We start from the raw sequence: 19,193 nt of genomic DNA, 5'->3' as shown, positions 1-19,193 counted from the left end.
ATCAGGAATGTTTTTCAATTTATATGAGTGATGTGGAGGGATATCCCTCCCTCTTTACCATGAAAGTAGCAATGAAGATTTATAAAGCAGCAACTTCGACCTGGTGGAAAATCTAAATAGCAATATTTGAAACACTGTAATTACCTGAAAAAAATAGTTATTTCTATGTCTTTGGAGACTATTTTACCCAAATAAATCATCATAAAGTGTTATTAAATGTGAAATTGACATTTACACTAAGGTTTATCTTCAATTCAACTGTAAATGTCAGAATTTCATCTATATTCCTGTCTCTGAATGGTATTCAGTGAACAAGGTATAGAACCCCACAAGTCAAATCCTACACTCTTTTATTTACAACTAATGAGTTCCTAAAATGATACTAGAACCTAGTGAAAGTAATTATCTAAAGGTTGAAATAAAGTTCAACCTAATATCCCATATCCAGGGTACTTTGGCTATGCTAAAATAGCAAATTCAGTCCAGGACGGGCTTAGATTGGATAGATGTGTTCCTAAAGATTCTTAAACTTCCCTAACCCTTGAGTCACTTGGGAACTTCTCAAGACAAAAAAATAAAGGATCAACCTCCAACAAATCATCTTTCTAATCATTGATTACAGTCATAATGATCATTCAAATCCCTATCCTGAGGATCAAAAGGATATATGTGCATATATATTCATATACCAATCCTCTTCTTTCTTTGATTACCACCACTTCTTCTCTCCTGGTCAAAAATTTTCAAAAGATAATGAGTAAATCAAAGAACATTATACCAAGGACTACTTCAAAATGCATCTGTGTTGTAACAGACTGCTTGGGCAACAATAAAATAAATATAAAAAGTCTTGATGTTCTTCTAAAACCTCTAAGAAAAGTCCTAAAATAGAATAAACTATGGAATGTTCCCAACAATGAGGGCCAAATCAGATTGTGCCCTAGCATCCTTGTGATGCTTCAATTCAAGCTCCATACCCACTATTTCCCAAGTCCAGTGATTCTCAAACCTTTAGGTTTCAGAATTACATTCTTAAAAATGAACAATGTCAAAGAGCTTTTGTTGATGTGGGTTTTATCCATCAATATTTGTTGTTGCTGTTGTTCAGTTGTTTCAGTAGTGTCCAACTCTTCCTGACCGCATTTGAAATTTTTCTTGGTAAAGATACTGGAATTGTTTGATATTTCCTTCTTCAGGACATTTTACAGATGAGGAAACAGACAACCCATGTGATTTCTCAGAGTCATACTATCAGTGAATGTTGGAGGTCAGACTTGAATTCAGGAAGGTAAGATTTCCTGACTCCATGACCAGCACTCTATTTACTTCACTTATTGAAAAGCTATCCTTATCAATATTAACTATATTTTAAACTAAATGACAGAGTACAATAAAAAAAATGGCTTTGACCTCACAGAGCCACTGAGAAGATCTGCAGGACCACTTCAGTGGGCCACATTTTAGAAATCTGCTACCCTAATCCATTCACTAAGATGCTTTTATTAAGATTCAGAAATGTAATTTTAAGCCTGTGAGTTCCTTGAGAGGAGGAACTTAGTTTTCCTTTTTTTGATTGGCACAGTGCTTAGCATATATAGTTATATATAAATCCCTACAGACTTATTAGTGAAGATACGATTTCAAGTCTGAAATATTATCAACAGAAATTAGAGAAACATGAGAATTGTGGAAAATGAAATAAATATTGTAAAATATAATTCACAACTTTGCTTGTAAACCAACACTAACCTTCTGTTCCAAAAGTATTGTGTTTGTAGGGATTGCTGCAAAGGCCTTGTAGCTGGACTTGATCTTGTATTGCTAGAATGAGTAACCAGAGAGCAAGAATGGAGGTGAACACAAGAAGGGAAAAAAGAAGATAAAGCTAGATTAGTTTGATCACAGTTAAAAGACAAGTTATCAAATGGAAGTGGGAGGGTTTATTATGCTAGAACAACTTATTTCAGGCAGAAAAATTAGGCTTTCATGTTAATGCATTATTAGAACCAGGAAACACACACACATACAAAAAAAACAGTTGTAAGATAAATCTACTGACTTTATCTAATTTTATGCCATTCAGTTTCAAAACTCAGAAACATTGAATTTCCCTATAATTAATGATAAAATTATTCATTAACCAGTTTTCCTAATAAGAACATTATTCAGCAAATAGTCTCTCCTTGAAAATGTTATTAGCGGGGCAGCTAGGTTGCACATGGCCCTGGAGTCAGGAGGATTTGAGTTCAAATCTGATCTCAGACATTTAATAATTGTCTACCTGTGTGACCTTGGACAAGTCACTTAACCCCATTGCAATAAATAAAAATTTTAAAAAAGAAAGTATTATCAGGTATTTATCATACATTCATTGTTTATACCACAAATAAAAATGATGCTTCATGTAAACTCAATTGACATTAACATGCACCTATGCATGCAGTACTTAACAGAAAGATTTTAATTAAAAAGCATGTTATCACTTCATTTGAACATACTAAAGAATTATATCATAACCAGAAGTAGCAATTCATCTTTAGGTGTGAAAGGTGCCTTTTGAATTTGGATAAGACATTTTCCCTTTCTGGACTTCAACTTTCTTATCTGTAGAACAGGGGGGTTAGACTAAACAATCTCTAGTTCCTTTCCAACTATACAACTATGATATAGCGAGCAAAGCACTGGACTTGGAAAAGACCTGAATTCAAGTCAAGGGCCTGATACTAAGATTGTAGGCAAGTTACTTTACCGCTTGGAGTCTGTTTCCTTTTTTTACAAAAGAGGGATAATATACTTATACCATATACATTCACAGAGTTGATTTGATTGAAATACTTTGTAAACTATAAAGAGCTTTATAAATAAGACATGTTATTATAAAAACTCAAAAGCAAAACCTTTGACTTTAAATTCACCCTGTACTTATTTTGTCATTATTCTCATTCTCCCAGTACAACAGGTCTACTCAATAAGACTCAGAGACAGAAAAGATAGAGTTATAAGAATTCAGTTATTATATGGCAAATCTGGCCATTTGTCATAAGGTAACAAACTTGGGAACATTATCTTTCAAGGAGAAAAAAGAAACAGGAAATAATCTGTCATCAAAGGCCTAGTTGTCATGTTGCTCAAAAGTCCCAAGGAGCTGAAAAGGTACAAGTTTTTCACAGCTTCAAAGGTACTGTGTCTCATGTCAGCTTCCAAGGAGGCATTGAGTCAGCCAAGAATTGGTCCTTGGTTCCCATCTCACTTCCACTGTTGAGGAAAATATATCAAAGAGTTTGGGGAAGATGACATTTTAATAAAATTAAATGAAATCTATTTTTATGAATACTTTTTAGCTAAATTTCATAATAGTAGTTTGAGAAAGTTAAGCTAAGTAAAGATAGAGCTAAAAGTAGCATTTCAGAACATGGGGTAACTCACTTATGGGAGCAAAGTGGGGTGGAGCAACATAAGATAAAGGTCAAAAGGATATGAAGTCAAGTTAACAGGAAAAATTCATAGTGTTATTTCCTGGTTCATCTAATTATTCTTGCTATCTAGATAGTGACCTCAGTTACTCCTATGTTCCATATATATAAATATGTAGGTATACTTTCATGTACATGTTTATATGTGTGTGCATGTGTGTGTGTATGTTGGTATTCTGAGTCCCAAGAATTTTGTGCAACTTTAGTAAAGATATAATGAGACAAATCCAATTTCCCTAATTTTCTAGATGAATGGGGGGAAAGGGAAAAACAATATATATGGTTATATATTTATACAGCACCAACTGTATTTTTTTTTACAAATAATCTCTACTAATCTCTAAGTGTCTGAGGTCATATTTGAACTCAGGTTTTCAAGACTTCAGGTATCACTACTAAGCATTGGGAAACCTGGGAGTCCTAAGGGGAGGTCAAATAACTTATCCAAGATCACACAGCTAATGCAAAGTTTCATGGTTCCAAGATGAACCAAAACCTTCTCCTACTCAAAAACTCCAGTAGCTTTTTATCACCTCTAAGAACAAATATAAAATGTTTTGTTTGGCATTCAAAGCCTGTTCTAATCTAATCTGTTCCTCCCTCTCCACTCTCCTTACACCTTAGTCCCTTTCTCTTGATCCAGAAACAATGATATCCTGGCTGTTCCATGAGCAAAACACTCTTATCTCTTGCCTTCAGGAATTCTCTTTCCACATGCCTGGGATACTCTTGATCTACAGTTTCAAGTACTGACCTCCCTGCTCTCCTTTAGACCCCACCTAAAATTCTATTAGGAAACCTTATCTAACCTCTCAATTCCAATGCCTTTCCTCTGTTAGTTATTCCCTATTTATACTGTATATAACTCATCTTGTATATATCTGTTTGCATGTTGTTCCCCCCCCCCCCCCCGTTAGATTATAAGCTCCTTGAGGTCAGAGAATTAATAAATGCTTATTGATTGATACTGTTCCACACTGGCTATCAATAACACAAAATTCAAGGTGTCATTTCTAAACAGCAAAGGATCATAAATTAAATACAGTATTAATATTATATAGAAGAAGATCATGCCAGAAAGGAACACTGCTAGTCTTGGAACAGACATTAGTGTTCCTCTTTCACTGTTTGGTTGATAAGTTGTTTTCAGTTGTGCCTGACTCTTTGTGACCCCATTTGGAGATTCTTGGCAAAAACAATGGAATGGTTTGTCATTTCCTTCTCCATCTTATTTTTAAAGATGAGGAAACTAAGGTAAATAGGATTAAATGACTAGTCCAGGATCACATAGCTAGTAAATACCTGCACTTGGATTTGAACTTAAGTCCTCCGGACTATAAGCCCAGTCTCTATCCAGTGTTCCACCCAACTTTCCTTCTATTCTAAGAGTCTCCCAAAAGACTTAATAGAAGCATTAAGCTCCTAAATTTCTTAAGGCTTAAAACTGCGCTAAGCTTATTGGAAGACCCTGTATTTTAGTTCTATAACCTTGGATAAATCATTTAATTTCTCTGAGCCTGTATTTTTTCCTTTATAAAATGTGATTAATCTGCTTATCTCCTAAGATTCAGATTTAGAGTAGGGAGGAGCATTTAAGGTGATCAAGACAGACCTCCTAACTTTACAAATGAGAGAATTGTGGCTCAGAGAGATTAAGTAAGTTGTCCAGTCACAACAGTTATTAAATGTTTGAGGCAAAAACTGAATCCATATTTTTATGAGCCCAATTTCAATTCACTACATTATTGTGTTGTTCAGTTGTTTCAGTTGTGCCCAAGTCTTCATCACTCCATTTGGGTTTTCTTGGTAAAGATATTAGAAATGCTTTGTCATCCTTTTCCAACTCATTTTCTAGATAAGGGCTAAGTGAATTGCCCAGAGTCACACAGCTAGTATCTGAAGCCAGATTTGAATTCATTCAGATGAATCCTCCTGATTCCAAGTCCAATAATCTATCCACTGAACCATCTAGCTAGCGTTCCTACTCTGCTGTCTCTCAGAATATTATTACATGGGTCATTTGAGAAAATGTGCAAAATTCCATAAAAATGTGGGCAATTTATTGGCATCATAAGCTGTCAAGTGGCAAAATTCTTCATAGCAATGCACATCAAAATTCTCTCAGTAACTTGTCATCTTAAAAAATTGCCTAGAACACTAAGAGGTTAAGTCACAGAACAAAGTATGTGTCAGGATACAGTTCTTTCTGGCTCCAAGGTCAGCTCGCTCTCATAATGATTATTCTTCCTCCAAAGGTCAATCATATATCTGTAAAACTACACCATTCGAGATTCATTCCTTAGGGTAGTAATAATATCAATATGACCCTGAATGACCTTAATGGTGAGAATAACCTGTTATTAGTCATGAATGACTTATGCTCTAGAATTCTATTATCAGATGCTTTCAAACTGCCTAGGGATCTGTACAAGAGGGATATTAGACATGAAAGGTTTGCAAATAAGTAATCAGAGAAGGCAGAAAAGGTATGAATAAAAGAATCCTAAGGAAAAGGGAGCAGAAAAAGGAATCTGAACAACTGGGAGACATACAGGGAAGGAGAGATAGAGTATTAGAGAGCCTTAGACAAATTCTTTTAGCATTATAATATTACATAATTTATTGATCAATTAAAATGATCACAAATTACTTATCCTTAAACTATCCTGTTACTTAAACTCTTGTAGAATCTCTTTTTCTCCATTTGTTGAGATTTCATTTTCTGGTACCCTTCATGTCTAACATAATAATCTCTGTCCTTTCTTTTTTATAATATGCTCTTGCACAACCTGGACACTATGGTCAGGTCTCTCCAATGCTGATCTCATCAGTTCCAGAGAATTCCTTATCAATTTTTCCATAATCTTCTTGTTAATCTTAAACCCAAAGTCAATGAGAGGGTCTACTTTTTGCATCTATATCTGAGCTTCCATTGTTAGAAAAATATAATTGAATCCAAAATAAATCCACACTATATCATTACAACTGTGTCCTTATTGTTGTTCCATATGCCTTTCACTCATCTTTAAATAGACTCATTATCATATTTCCCACAGGCATTCTCACCTCATGCTTAAAATCCTTCTTGTCGTTATGTGATTATTTTATTAAGATCTAGGACATCAAACTTGAACTCTCTCAATTTTCTCCTATCTATTTCAAATTTTCTTGCTTTAAAAAATATACTAATTTGAATTCCTTTTCTCTAACTAGATTTGTTGGTAAATACTGTTAGCTGTTTCAGATGTGCTCTTCAATTTGTAAACCCAACCCATAGTACTCATGTACTTTTTCCTATCCTTTTTCAGTTTTAGCTCTAGGAAGTCATCAAAATTGAAGCTACCATTCTTGGAAGGATATGTCACTCAGTTACATTATAGAACCATTCCTCTGATCTACCAGTCTAAGAACACTCATTCCTTGGCCATCAGTCCTTTATTTGTACTGTATTTTCTTATTAGACAGTTAGATCCCTGAGGGCAGAGATTTTACCTTTGTATTTTTATCCCTAACATATAATAAAGTTCCTTGCGCATAACTATTTAATAATTCTTTTTCAATTATTCATCTATTCATTCTTCTAGCTTCCTTTACCTTCTCCTCCTTTACAAACCATTTGAAATACACTACAAATTGAAAGAATCTATTATGACTGTTTTTAATTTTGTTTTTTTTCTTCTAGGAACAACTTTTTAATGAAAGTGGAAACATGAATGAAGAGTATATAGTCAGAGGTCATATATCACTCAAGAAACTTTAGTGGATCTTAATAGCACCTAAGATAAAGGACAAACTCATCTGATAATTAAAACCCTTTGAAATCTTGCTCCATTATCTTTCCAGGCTTATTTCACAATATTTCCCTTTGTCCACTCTATATCCCAACCAAACTAACCTATTTTCTGTGTATGTGTGAGTGTTTACCTTAACTTATCAGTGAAAATGTTCTTTCTTTCAAAAGAATGCAAGTTCAATGAAGGTAGAAATTGTTTTCATTTTGTCTTTATATTCCCGATACCTCATTGAATACTTAGCACACAGCTGCCATTTAACAAATTCTAGTTGAATTGAATTGAAATAAAGGCCAGTTAAACAAGAAGGAAATATTGTTCTTATTCAAAAAACCAAATATACCTTAGTAGCTACTTATAAATTTCATAGATAAGCACTATCTTTAAATAGTTTTAATGACAAAGAAGACACTGAGTCCTTTTTGGAGGAAAGTACAAACATATAATGTTCTCTTTTTTGTAGTTGAATGTATTTTTAATACATTTTTAAAAATTACTCTGAAAAGGGATTCATTGGGTTCACCAGACTGCCAAAGGGATCTTTGGTACAAAAAAAAAAAGGTTAAGAACATCTGCTTTACATTCAGTCTTTCTTGAACAGTATTACTAAAATTTATATAGTACTTTAGGTTTTGCAAAAAGTACTTTATATGTCATCTTATTTGATCTTCACAATTCTCTATCTATGATTATCTTTATATATATATATATATGTTATTTTATTTTTAAATATACTATTAAAATATTCTTGTTTAAGAGTAAACATAATACCCCCTCCCTCCCAAAAAATAGGCCCTCATGAGAAATAAAATAAAAGAAAGAGAAAAACAAATGTGCTTCAGGTTGTGTTCCAACACCATCAGCTCTGTCTCACAGGCTGGAGAAATGAGTAAACGAGAAAAAAGAGAAATACCATTGAGAAATACATTGTCTACAATCCCAAGAAGGATCTAAATACTCAATTTGAAGATGAGGAAGTACAAGCTCCTGCATCTAAAGACTCTAAGAAAAATGGAAGTTGGACTCAGGCCATGATAGAGCTCAAAAAAGATTTTGAAATCAAGTAAGGGAGTTAGAAGAAAAATTGGGAAAAGAAATGAGAGAGATGCAGGAAAAACTTGAAAAAGAATTCAGCAGCTTTGTCAAGGAGATCCAAAAAAATGCTGAAGAAAATAACATGTTAAAAAAGCAGCATAGGTCAAATGGATAAAACAGTTCAAAAAAGTTATTGAGGAGAAGAATGCTTTAAAATGCAGAATTGACCAGATGGAAAAGGAGATAAGAAAGCTCTCTAAGGAAAACAAATCCCTCAGATGTAGAATGGAGCTAAAGGAAGCTGATGACTTTATGAGAAGTCAAGATACAATATTTCAACACCAAAAGAATGAAAAATTAGAAGAAAATGTAAAACATCTCATTGTAAAAACAACTTATCTAGAAAACAAATTTAGGAAAGATAAAATTCTTATTATTAGAGGATACTTCAATAACATGTTCAACTAACTATATGAATAAATATCTTCTATAGTTTGGTCATCCAGAACCCAGGCTTGATATTATATCATAATAAACTTTGGGACCCTGGGAAAATATTTCTAACTAGAAAAATAAAAACAGTGTCTAGCAGCAATCATCAGTAGCTAGCTTTATGATATTCAACATTCCCATGGAAAGGAATTGACTCAAAGATCAAAGCTCCTGAAAATAAAATATTCAGATTTGCTCCAGTTCCATTGGGAAAAAGTTATCTGGATAGGGTCTATAAATAGAATATAGAAAAATGGTTTTAAAATGAATTAAGTGAATGCATATGTAATCAAAATATTCCATTGTTACATGGTGTCTTGGGGGAGGAAGCAAAAGATATCATTTCAACATCCTGAATTCCTATTCAATCTCTGAAAAGAGAAGATGAATATATGCTCTGTAACTGGATTGAGCATGGCACACTCTAGCTGTTTCTTTTTATTTTAATATCAAAAGGAAGTTGGGTCCAGACTTTGAACTAATAGCCTTCAAATGTTCATGTTTTAATTTGATAGCCATCTGTGTTCTGAGACCCATTTCACATCCCAGTCTATGCCAGAGTAGAACTGATCTAAATCTGAAACCCTCCTTGACTTCAAAGAGAGCTCAGTGTCAGGATTAACACCACAGTGTAAAGAACAAGACAAGAAATGGCCCATAAAAGCTTTTTAAAAATGCTTTGAATCCACAAAACTTCTGTCTATTTTTTCCTAGAATTCTTTAAAAATAACATTGCCCATTAAAACTAAATTTGTCAAAAGACAATGTTCCCAATATAAGATTTATCTATCCTTTTTATCAACTTGAATGTATTTTTATGGTCAAGTTATACTCCCTTACAACACACACACACACACACACACACACACAGCACAAAGATATAATGTGAGAGTTGATAGATCTTTAACCAGAACTATATCTGCAAGAAGCAAAGAGAAACAAGAAAGTGAAAAAGATTTCTAGTAAAAAATATAGTGGATAATTATTTCACTTCATTGAAATTTTGTCAATATTCATCTTTAATGCAAAAAATTATTATCTTCACTTATAGACCAGATTATAATAAATAAGCTCATTTTCATGTTCACTAATCTTGTCCATGAATTTACATGGTCTTCTTCTCTTGGTTTGGAAATGAACAAAAGGAAAAGGGGAGGAAAGGCATGATTCAAAAGTGTTTCTGAGTTTCTTCTTAAGTAAAAATTACACTCTAGTAAGGTAATGAATATTTTGCATTTATAACACCATGATTTAAGAAAAGATCATTATATATTCAGGAAACAGCACTATTTGAATTGCAAATGATGAAAAAACAAGTTATATTTGAAAAGACTATATTGCAAAGGTCTTGTCTCTTGCCAATAATTTAATGCATAGAGATGAAAGCAGCAACATCTAGAATTGGAGAGAATTCAGCATTAGTTTTCAGAAGCCTGGGTTCTAATCCTGAATTTTAATTCTAACTTTGTCACATCAGTGGTTATGGCCATGTCTTGTATTCAAAGAATTTGAAAAGGAGATTTTACATATGTATTTCAAGCAGGCAAATGACATCCAAAATCATGCACAATTTCTTTGAAACTCTTTTAGTTTTCTTAGCTGCAAAATGAGTTTAAAACAAGATCTAAGCCCTTTACACTAAAGTTCTATTAATTCATGAAACAAGTAGAATAAAAACTCATCTTCTAAGCAATGGATTAAAAAGATTTTTAAAATAAACATATATTCTGCTGATGGTTTCTACTGATAGCTTATTAAATCTATCTAGACATCTTTAATTCTAAGTATGAACTTCAGAATTCTGACTGTTATTCATTATGATTTGATTATTTTCTCCATGGCAAATATTAAATTCAGTTAATATGATATTTAATCTCAATTAACAAAGACATGTCAAGTGGTATAGTACTCAGAGCTGTCACTTTGAATTAATAGAACATCATTTTCTATAAACACAAGTTGCTCTTAATGTGATTTAAACTTTACCAAATACTGCTTTCATGAAGTCACTCCTCTCTCAAAAACCTGTGATAACTCCCATTCACTATCAGATCAGATTAGACTCTTAAGGCTCAGTCCTCTACCAAAATGCCCCATTTTCACTATTCAGGCTTATGTTCTATTCCCCCAATATGACACTTTTATTTGGGTTAGTCCCCTACTATTCCCTGCAAAGAATTAGATCCTCCATGACTTTACCCATATTTTTAACTCCAAGAATATTCTTCTCTCTATAAGTTGAATCTTCTACTTTCTTCAGGGTCAAGCAGAAAATCACTGCCTTCATGAACCCTTCTATGACTAATCCAATTGAAAATATTATTTCCTTAATTTTTAATAATTTCAGCAATTGTTCAGGCAGACTAGAGCATACTGTCTTATATTTGTTTATCTATACCTTCAGATTCTTTTCTAGTTGTTTTATACATAAAATAGAATAGCATTTTTGCAAAAAGATATACAATCTGCATACATATAAATAGACTTCCATACATATACCTTTAGCTATCATCTCTATAAAGTTATCTTCCAATATACATCTTACCTCCCTCCTTTGCTACAGCCACATATTTCTTTTGTCTTTTATACAGCTCAAGTTGTCTAAAACAGAAATAATCATTTTTATACTAAAAGTGCTCATTTTCTTGATTTCTTACTATCAGTGATGGTCAGAAATACCATCATTGTAACAACTGTCCAGACTCAAGAATCTTGAAATTATTTTGATTCTTACCTACTTGAAAGAGGTCTGTGTGAGCCTAAGGACCTTGACTCCAGTTTTTCTATAATACTATAATACTATAATACCATATACTATATACTATATACTATATACTATATACTATATAATACTATATGTTATACAACTGGATCAGGACATTTTATGCATTAATTTCCCTTTAATCATTTTTATCTAGATCTTGGCAAACAAAAGCATAATATAAATATATAACATATTTGCATATGTTTATATATGTATATATTTATATTTATGAATGTTATGTATATACACATACAGAGGACAGATGGCTCAGTGTATAAAGTGCTAACTTGAAGTCAGGAATACTTGAGTCCAAATGTAGTCTCAGACACTTAATAGATGTGTGACTCTGGGCAAGTCACTTCATCCTTTTGGGTCTCAGTTTCCTCATCTGTAAAATGAGCTGAAGAAGGAAATGACAAATCAGTCTAATACCATTGTCAAGCTCCATTCTCCAACAGCTAAATGGTCAAAAATATGATCACAAACTTTTCAATGAAAGAAATCCAAATTATTAACAACAAAAAGTCCAAATCACTAATAATAGAAGAAATAGAAATTAAATCTACTCTAAGATTCCAACTCATTCCTGTCATAATGACAAAGGTGACAAAAGTGGAAAATGACAAATGTTGAAAGGACTGTGGGGAAACAGGCAAACAAATATACTCTTGGTGAAGCCATGAATTGACCCCAGCTATTCTGGGTAAAAAGAGTTTGGAAGTGTCCCCCAAATGTCATTCAATTCTCTATTCTCTTTGAATAGACACTCACAATACTAGACCAATTCTCCAAATATGATGAAAGAAAGAGGGAAAGGATCCATATGTACAAAACTATTTATAACATCTCTTTTTACAGTAAACAAAATTGGGGAAATAAAGAGGTATCTACATAACAAGCAATGGCTAAATAAATTATGATATATGAATGTAATGGAACAAAATTGTACCTTAAGAAACAACTAAATAGACAGTTTCCAAGGAAAAAGGAAAATTTTCTATGAATTGATATAGAGTGAAGGGAGCAAAATTAGAACAATTTATATAATAAAAACAATGGTTTAAAAGGGAACTTTGAAAAACTTTAGAAATCTGATCAATGCAGTGATAGAATACAATGAAAGAGCACTAAATATGGAACATGCTACCCACTTCTTGCCATAAAATTAATGAACTTAAGATGTAAATTGAAGCAAATACTTTTGAAGAAGACTTGGGAATTTGTTTTGTTTGACTAAGTACATTTGTTATGAAGATGTTTTTTTTAGTCATTCAATGGGGGAATGGGAGAGAAGTAATAAATGTATATAAAATAAATGAAATGCAAAATATATATATATATATATATAAATGGAATATTTTTTTATTCCATAAGAAATGACAAGTTTGAACTGTAATTGTCATAATACTAAATGTATTAAGAATTTAGAGAAATTAGGGAAGGCATATGAATTGATGATATAGAGCAAAGAAAACAATCAGAAAAATATGTAGATGACCAAAGTCTATATAAAATATTATATAAGCTATATTAAATATGTAGAATATGGAATATAGAGAAAACAATACTAAAAAACTTAAGAACTCTAAACAATTAAATGACTATTCATGACCTAAGAATGAAGATAAAGCATGCTATACCCTGTAAGCAGACTATTGATATAGAAAGACATATGCATTTTCAGACAAGGTCCTCATATTTTTTACTATATTTTACTTCATTTGACTATATTTTGCATATATATATATATAATCAATAAAAACAGTCACATAAATGTATATACACACATATACATATATATTACTGTCATTCTTCCTACTCCTTCAAGGAATTTTCCATTTTAATAAACATGAATACATTTGTTTGTATATATGTTCGTTAAAAATGGAAAGTTCCCTGAGAGAGTAGGAAGAGTGACAGTAATATATAAAAAAGGAAATAGCTTCATGGAAGCCAATTGGGCAATTTATTTTAACTTATAGTGTTGCAGAGTTGCCTATGGTATGGGAAGTGAGTTGATTTACTATTCTCTGTCAGAGACAGGTCTTGAACACAGCTTTTTTTACTTCAGAGTGTATTCTATTCATTCTACTAGGTTGCTTCTTGAATAAGTTCATAAATTCTTAAACTTAGATCTTGGATAAACTCTAGAAAAGTTTCTGAGTAGTTCTAGACATTACAGTGAATGTAATTTTCCCTATTTCACTTAGTTTAAAAAGTTCATTTTTTACTGCTTTATATTTATTTGCAGACTTACATGCTCTGTTATGCTATATTTGTTTCCAAACTTGGGATTTCATCATTGCAGTAAATTCTGTCTACAAGATGCAAATTATATACAAGTTTATAACCTAAAGTGTGAAAAAGTTACATGGGACTACTAAGAGGTCAAATGATTTGCTCATAGATCCAATTTTGATATGTATTAGCAACTGGATTTGAACCCAAGATTCCTTCAATCTAAGTCTGGTCTTAAAGAATTTTGTCTCTCAAAGAGACTGCATTGTGTATTATAACTAAATCTATACTGATCTATCTTATTGTAGATATCTGTCAGTGCTTTTCAGGGTGAAAAGAGGAAAGGGTGGGAGATCAACAACAGTAAGATTGAGTCCTAATGGAGGACATGATTTCACTGATGTAAAAATATGAAATCTTCCTATATATACATATTTTGTTTAAAAATTATTGCTTTAGAGTAATTCCAAAATACCTTAAGAAAAAATAATTCTGCATAACTTTAATTTCAAAAAGTTAGAAATATATATCTAGGGATGGAAGTAATTTCATCTAGTACACAAAACTCAACACCTCATTTTATACAAAAGGAAACTGAAGACCAAGAAGATTAAGTGGGGGCAGCTAGGTGGAGCAGTGGATAAAGCACCTGCCCTGGAGTCAGGAGTACCTGGGTTCAAATCCAGTCTCAGACACTTAGTAATTACCTAGCTGTATGGCCTTGGGCAAGCCACTTAACCCCATTTGCCTTGCAAAAACCTTAAAAAAAAAAGATTAAGTGGTTTACCCAAGGGCACCCAGGGAATAAGCATTAGAGATAGGAGTCATACTTGGGTCATCTGAACCAAAAGGTAGTACATTTCCCTTATACCACATTGTCTCCTATAAACACTATCCAAAAGCAAATAAAGGAATGCTTTCCTGAAAAAATTTAATGACCTTTATTGATCTTATCCTCTTTTTTTTTAAATTAAGGTCTCATGAGGTTTCATATATATAAGGAAAAAATATCTCTAATGATATAACATTAGTTAGATGATCCTTCTCAAATTATCTTGTGATATAGGAGAAAGGTACCATAAAAAAAAATCATAAATTTGTTTTAGAAAGAACTTTAGAAGTCATCAAGTCCAGTTCTCTAATTTTATAGATGAGGAACTAAAGTCCAGATAGTTTAAGTGATTTACCAAAGATCAGAAGAATTAGAGTTGTTGAGATAGATTTTGACCCAAAAACTTCCTGACTTGAAGACTGCTGGCTATATATTAAAAGAGATGGAAGCAGCAGGCATTAAAAAAAAATGGATGAGGCCAATTTAAACTCTCTAAGATATTTGATCAGCAAACTATCCAGTTTAGAATTGTGACTGAGGGAAATATTCTATTCTTTTTTGCCAATAAACTTTATGTGGTTCTTTTAATTACTCAGTATTACTATTCATGTCAGACTTCTTTATGAATTTCACAAAACTTGCAAACATCACAAAGTTAATAAATGGTTCTTTATAAATAGTTTTTCAAAATTCCCCAAAGCTAATTTTAACTCTGTTATAAGGGTAACCAATAGACTGTTAATTCATTTCCTTCATTTCCCTTCAGAATCATAAGGAATAATAACAATGATTATCAATGGACGGTCTAAGAAAAAACAATTTTTTAAAACCCCCAATCAAAGTTGGAAAAGAACCCATGGTTATACTTGATGGTATATGCCTCTAATCTGTGTTACTATGAAGAATGAAACTAATGGATTACTTGATTTTGGAGTTCTGAGCTGCAATTACTCTAAAAATAATCAAATGTCTGCACTAATTTAGGCACCAATATAGTGAAGCCTCAGGAGAGATGCCACCAGGCTGCCTAGGAAGGGGTGAACTGGCCCAAGTTGAAAATTACTCAGATCAAAAACTTCTCTGTTGGCCAGTAAAGATCAGGACCATATGTGACCACAACACTTCCAGTCAGGGTGAAATAAGAAGCCAGTCTCAGAAAGGAAAAAGAAAAATTATAGATTTGCTTGAGAATCCAGAACAACTTTCATATGAGAATGCAATGCACTAATATACTTAAGAATTAATGTTCTAAATAATAAAAATAACCCTCAAATTCCAATTTTTCCCTTCCCCTTCCTTTTATCCCCTCTTAAGCATAGCATTAATGTAGAAGAAATCCATTGTTTTTTGAAAGAATGGACATTCCAAATTAGAAAATAAGCATGCAGCATGCAAATATATATATATATATATATATATATATATATATATATATATATATACATATGTATGTATACCTTGGCTTTCTTATAGTCAGGGTCTGAAGGCAGGGATAAAGGTTGTGGTGAAGTCGACTCCTTGGTTCTTGTTAGGGATACAGGAGGTGCTGACCTTGAAATAGGGGAGCTGGTATGTGTTTCTGTGGTTTCAGGAGGCATCATAGACCTTATGGGTAAGGTCCTAATTTGATAATTTGGGTACAAAGATGAAATCTGCTCCACTGTATGGGAATTGATATTATCAGCAGAAGGACTGGAGGACCCCAAATTAGGATGAGAGAGAGAAATAGGGATAGAAATGCTTGGAGAAGTAGTAGGCATGAAATTCTTCTCCTTAGTTAATAACTGTGATGAAGTCACTTTTGACTGACAAGTAGGATGTAAAGGAGTAGTTGGAAAGGAATACTCATTTGGAAAAGACAAGGTATTTCTTTGGTTAGCAGATTCAGAAACAGATGAAGTAGATGCATATGTATGAAATCTCTTGGGCTTTTCGGGAGCTAGACCTTTGGGGTCAGTTTCATGGTTGCCTTTACTAATGGAAATAGTAGAAGAAAATGGTGGAATAGGGGGTAGGGTTGATGAGTTCACTGTTTTGCTTTGTAATTGTGGTGGGACCATATTTCTCTTAGGAGAAACAGGGGGTGACGGAGCTCTCCCTAATTTAGGAGAAAGTGGACTTCCACTTAAGGGTTTTTTATGGGAAAAGGGAACTTCCTGAGAAGCAGGACTAATCTTGGTGAAAAAAGGAGTGTTAACCGATTGATGGGAGACTTCAGAAGGCTGCTGTTCCCCCACATCTAGAGATTCTTCCCTGAGGGAGAAACTAGAGTAAGATTTCTTAGGAGTAGGTGGGGTTCTTTTCACCTTTTGATCCAGTGTGAGTGAGGATGAAGTTAGGGAATTGGAAGAGAAAGTGGGACAGGATGCAGGAGAAAAGGGTCTTCCATGAGAAGGGTTTGACTTCAAAATAGCAGTCAGAAGGGAAAGTCGAGTTGGTATTGGGGACTTGACTCCTGACTTTGCAAGATTTCCACTAGATGAAGCTTGGCTACATAAAGTTGAAGAGGACCCATAGAAAGTAGAATTCAATGGTTTAGGACTTGGGGATAATGAATGTGTGATGATACGAACAGGTATGTATGATGATGAATCAGATTTGAGAGTAGTTGCAGGCAATACCTGAGCATTGAAGCTCTGACTTCCACTTGAACTGATAACATATGAGGGGGGTGTTGGACTCTTGCTTAAAGTTCCTGACTTTAATTCCGACTTTCGGTGAACTAAGGTTGGGCTAGAGATATCTTTTAACTGTTTAGAACCTGGGATATGAGTGTTTTTTATCTCTGAGGTGGTTTCCTCTGATGCAAAACAAGGGGAAGCATGAGTGGTCCCTTGAAAATATGTCGATGTCTCTTGCATAGCTGACCCATGTGGATCCACACCCTTAGAATGGAATTCTTCGAGGAGAGAAGCTTGGTGAAGATTAACCATGTCAAATTGTGCTTTCATATTAGTTGGTGAAACAAAGCGGGTAGGTGATTTATAGGAGAGCTGATCAGAGGTAGTAGAGAGAGAAGTTAACTGGAGGAGAGAGAGAAAGAGATAGGTTAAAATAGGACAAAATGTGTGAAACTAACAAATCTTCCATTCAATTCTATGATTCAGCAAACAGTGGTTCTAATAGTACAAACAAAAAGTAACAGCTAAATCTTTGACTAGTCAAGGCCTTATGACTTAAAAACATGGGACAGTTAGAAAGAATGCTAAATTACTAGTCAGGGTCTATGTTCAAAACTTAGTGCTACTATTTACTCTATTCATGTGTGACTTTGGATAAATTAGGTACCTCTCTGGCTTCACTTTCCTCAACTGTAAAATGAGAATATGGAATACATGACCTCTGTGATCCCATCTAGTTTAAAATTTTATGCTTCCATGAACTTTTTTAAAGTGAAAAGTTATTATATAGAGAAATGATGCAGCACAAAACTATGTACTCTTTTAAGATGCAATTCTTATATAATTATTTTAATATACTATATATTTACTTGTATATGCCTATATATGTATAGCCAAATAATCCTTATTTCAAATAACATTTTCCAATATTGAAAATGATATCAATTTATCATATACCATCATCAAATTTAAATCCACAAAAAGCATGTTTTATTATATCTGTTTAGATTTGCTCATCTTATGATTTACATAAAAATGGTTTTTCCCTTAAAAATAAAGTATATGGCATGATATCATAGCTTCAACAATGAACTTTCAAGCTGTGGTTGCAAAAGGAATTCCTGGTATGGACATGCCATCCATCAATGCTAATTGAACTTCAATATAATGTAAATTTCTTGAGGACAGAGATTAGTTTTTGTCTTTTTATGTTCAAAACCTAGCACAATACCTGGCACTTGGCAGCTATTTAATTAAATAACTGTTGAATTAAATTGAACTCATCTATAACTTATAACCTGAGGGAACTGCCTGGAGCAACTAATTGATTAAAGGAATTACTCATTATCATATAGCAAATATATATATATATATATATGTATATATATATATATATACATATATATATATGTATATATATATATACATATATATATATGAGGGAGGACATAAAGTCATCTTGACTCTAAAGTCAGCACTTTAAAAACACTTTCATAATGTCTCTCAACATTATTGTGAAAATTATTATTCATTAAATATTATCATGAAAGAATTTCAATTTTAAAAACTCAAGACAACTCTCCCAGATTTAGGACTTGCATAATCACTCTTAAAATAAAATATAATTTAGTCAATTAAACAAAATCATTTTAAGTTTCTGACTTAACATTAAAAAGTTGCCTTCAACCCACAGTAAGCACACACCAGAGGGCAAAATATGAGGCAAGTGATAGCTTGAGAAAAGATGGGGAAAAAAGTTAAGGATGAAGGAAAAAGTTAACCCTTAGCATAGTACTTGAATACTTCCCTGACTTAACATGATAATATTATTTGAATCATACACCCACTTTCATACCAAAAAATGCAGAACATTTGATAAATTCAGTAAATAAGAAAAAATTCACCCACCAGTGACTCATAAACCCAGAAGAGAGAAGAAAGAAAAAA

General features: G+C 32.9%; 1 protein-coding gene and 1 long non-coding RNA gene across 14 annotated transcripts in view; one reads left to right on the top strand and one right to left on the bottom strand.

The window, feature by feature from the left end:
- The window catches only part of MLIP (muscular LMNA interacting protein), a 490,259-nt gene that overhangs the window by 214,051 nt on the left and 257,015 nt on the right, over positions 1 to 19,193 (bottom strand). For all 13 annotated transcript variants that reach the window (XM_074237220.1, XM_074237218.1, XM_074237223.1 and 10 more), the window contains 2 exons: positions 16,083 to 17,648; positions 1,750 to 1,821 (listed from right to left, as the gene is read on the bottom strand). In XM_074237220.1, the coding sequence (XP_074093321.1) occupies positions 1,750 to 1,821; positions 16,083 to 17,648 (1,638 nt within the window). The remainder of the gene's footprint in view (positions 1 to 1,749; positions 1,822 to 16,082; positions 17,649 to 19,193) is intronic.
- LOC141523773 (uncharacterized) lies at positions 1,201 to 7,553 on the top strand. The gene is made up of 3 exons (XR_012478587.1): positions 1,201 to 1,288; positions 2,952 to 3,178; positions 7,156 to 7,553. It is a non-coding gene; the product is annotated as an uncharacterized LOC141523773 (long non-coding RNA).

This window comes from Macrotis lagotis, chromosome 5, assembly GCF_037893015.1.
Source record: "Macrotis lagotis isolate mMagLag1 chromosome 5, bilby.v1.9.chrom.fasta, whole genome shotgun sequence".
Lineage (NCBI taxonomy): Eukaryota > Metazoa > Chordata > Mammalia > Peramelemorphia > Peramelidae > Macrotis > Macrotis lagotis.
The sequence above is the reverse complement of the archived record's forward strand: the minus strand, read 5'-3'. Positions and strand labels throughout refer to the sequence as shown.